General features: G+C 41.9%; 1 protein-coding gene across 1 annotated transcript in view; it reads left to right on the top strand.

The window, feature by feature from the left end:
* The window catches only part of LOC103372322 (solute carrier organic anion transporter family member 5A1-like), a 46,747-nt gene that overhangs the window by 25,941 nt on the left and 18,387 nt on the right, over positions 1 to 2,419 (top strand). Inside the window, exon 4 of the mRNA XM_008301931.1 lies at positions 249 to 413. Coding sequence (XP_008300153.1) covers positions 249 to 413 — 165 coding nt within the window. The remainder of the gene's footprint in view (positions 1 to 248; positions 414 to 2,419) is intronic.

Genomic DNA, 2,419 nt, shown 5'->3' with positions numbered 1-2,419 from the left:
ATCAGCTGCACTTTTAGGGATTCAAAGGAGACGTAATACAAACACACAAAGTAGAGTCAGTTTACTTCTTTGTTTTACTTTCGGTGACACAGTTAGAATCATGGCCTCTCTGTTTCAGAGAAACTGCTGTTGGTGTCACATATCTTCTACTACTACTAGACCTGGAGTTCAGCCAGCAGCGCAGCTCCCACAGAAAATTAAAAAATAAAGCTTTTTCCTTTACCTTTTCTCTTCTTACCTCCTTCCAGACCTGCCCAAAGCTGCCGTGAGGATCCTGAGCAATGTGACCTTCCTGTTCGTAAGCCTGTCCTACACAGCAGAGAGTGCCATCGTCACCGCCTTCATCACCTTCATCCCTAAATTCATCGAGTCTCAGTTTGGCATTCCGGCCTCCAACGCCAGCATCTACACCGGTGAGCTGAAGCACGCGCTGACTTAAAGGCTCCTCATCAAATAAGTTAGTTCTGGATTCTCTGAAATCTGACTGAGAAGAATCTGGCTGTTTAATATCTCTGCAGCAGCACAGACAGACCAGAACATTCATACAGGACTTTAATTTCTGCCTGCTTCGGTTAGATCAGCGGGCAGAGCAGGAGGAGCTGCAGGCTGCACACATTAATAATAAAGAAAGTGCTGGTCTTCAAATGAAGGAGGCACCTGGGAGCTCTGAGTGCTTTACACAGTGAATAGTTAGAAACACAGTGATGCTCAGCAATCACTCACTGTCACATGCTGAAGCACACTTTAAACAGGCTGCAGGCTCACGCATTCAATACTTAAACACAAGTGTGTGTGCACATGGCAGCAAGGTGGGCTTTAAATTCTCCATATAAAATATTTTAACCTGCTAATTCTAACATCCTAGTGTCCTAAAATGCTAAAATACACAATGAAATCAGCCCATGAGAGTCCAGGAGTTAACCTGGACAAAATCCTACATAGGCTGAAGAAAATGTGAATAAGTGTAACAGAATGGAGCTCAAGGCTGGATTATGCTCGAAAAGAAGCAGTTCATATGAATATCAGCCAGCAACTGTAAAAACAGCAAGAATGGACTGATTTTAATGTCGCTCGTGGCTTTAAGATTTCAGAAATCACAGTTTTCCATATTAACAGTGAATCTAATGAGTTTGGTGTTGCTCACTCGGATAAATCCACATAAAGTTTGCAGGAAACAAGTTCTACTTAACCTTCAGGTGAGGACAGCTGGGATCTTTCTGCGTGGAGTTTGCATGTTCTCCCTGTGCAGCGTGGGGAGAACTGTCCAAAAACATGTTGAGGTTAATTGGTGATTCTAAATTGTCTGTAGGTGTGANTTCTATGGATTTTTCTATTTTCGCTCTCAAAAAACATCTTCCCGGCAACACCACTTTAACAGTTGAATACCTCCAGAAATAAAACTCCCACAGCCATGTAATGTGGTGAAGACACGGACGGAATTGTTTCCAAATGATCGATACGCTCCAGCAGAGAACACCTTTTTTAATTATTGGTCCTTGAAAATGGAAAAAAAGTGCAAAATTTTCAACCAGTGGTGGTATTGTGTATATATACATCCATATATATATCTGTGTGTGTGTATACATTTCACCAACATTCGAGTCTCTAACATCAGTGGGATTTGATGTGTAGAAAGCAAATCATATTTACCATTTCAACTATATGTACGAGAACATTAATAAGGCAGAATAAGCCTGTTATGTTGTTAAATGTCCACATGAAGACAACGTGGAAGCAGCTTGTAACTCTGCACATTTAAAACTAGCATTTTGGGCGGCTGTGGCTCAGGTGGTAGAGCGAGTCGGTCGATGATCGGAAGGTCGGCGGTTCGATTCCGCCCTGTAACCTGTGTCATGGTCGTTATGTCCTTCGGCAAGACACTTCACCCACCTTGCCTGGTGTGAATGCGTATGAATGGATTGTTTGAGGTGGTGGTCGGAGGGGCCGTAGGTGCAGAATGGCAACCACGCCTCTGTCAGTCTGCCCCAGGGCAGCTGTGGCTACAATCGTAGCTACCACCAGCAGAATGAATGTGTGTGAATGAATAATTGACAGTGTAAAGTGTCTTTGAGTGTCTAGAAAAGCGCTATATAAATCTGATCAATTATTATATAGAATCAATGAACATACGTTTCTGTTTCCTACCAATGAGTCAGCATGTAATCTAAATATCTAAAAACTGGAACCTTGTCTTGTCAGACTTTCCACACATCAGAGTCTACTGATGTTAGAGCCTTAAGTTGATAAAATGTCAATGAAAGACTATTTTTAGTAGAAGTACGGATCCATCCATATATATATATATTTACAGGAACCTTCTGAGGACAAAATACCAGTCTTGGTTAAAAACGTTGCACTTCTTTCCATTTCCAAGGTCCAATAATTAACATTTTGTCCTCTGCTGGATCCATTCAATCAT

This window comes from Stegastes partitus, unplaced genomic scaffold, assembly GCF_000690725.1.
Source record: "Stegastes partitus isolate 25-593 unplaced genomic scaffold, Stegastes_partitus-1.0.2 Scaffold1733, whole genome shotgun sequence".
Lineage (NCBI taxonomy): Eukaryota > Metazoa > Chordata > Actinopteri > Pomacentridae > Stegastes > Stegastes partitus.
This window is presented reverse-complemented; position numbering and strand designations above follow the sequence as displayed.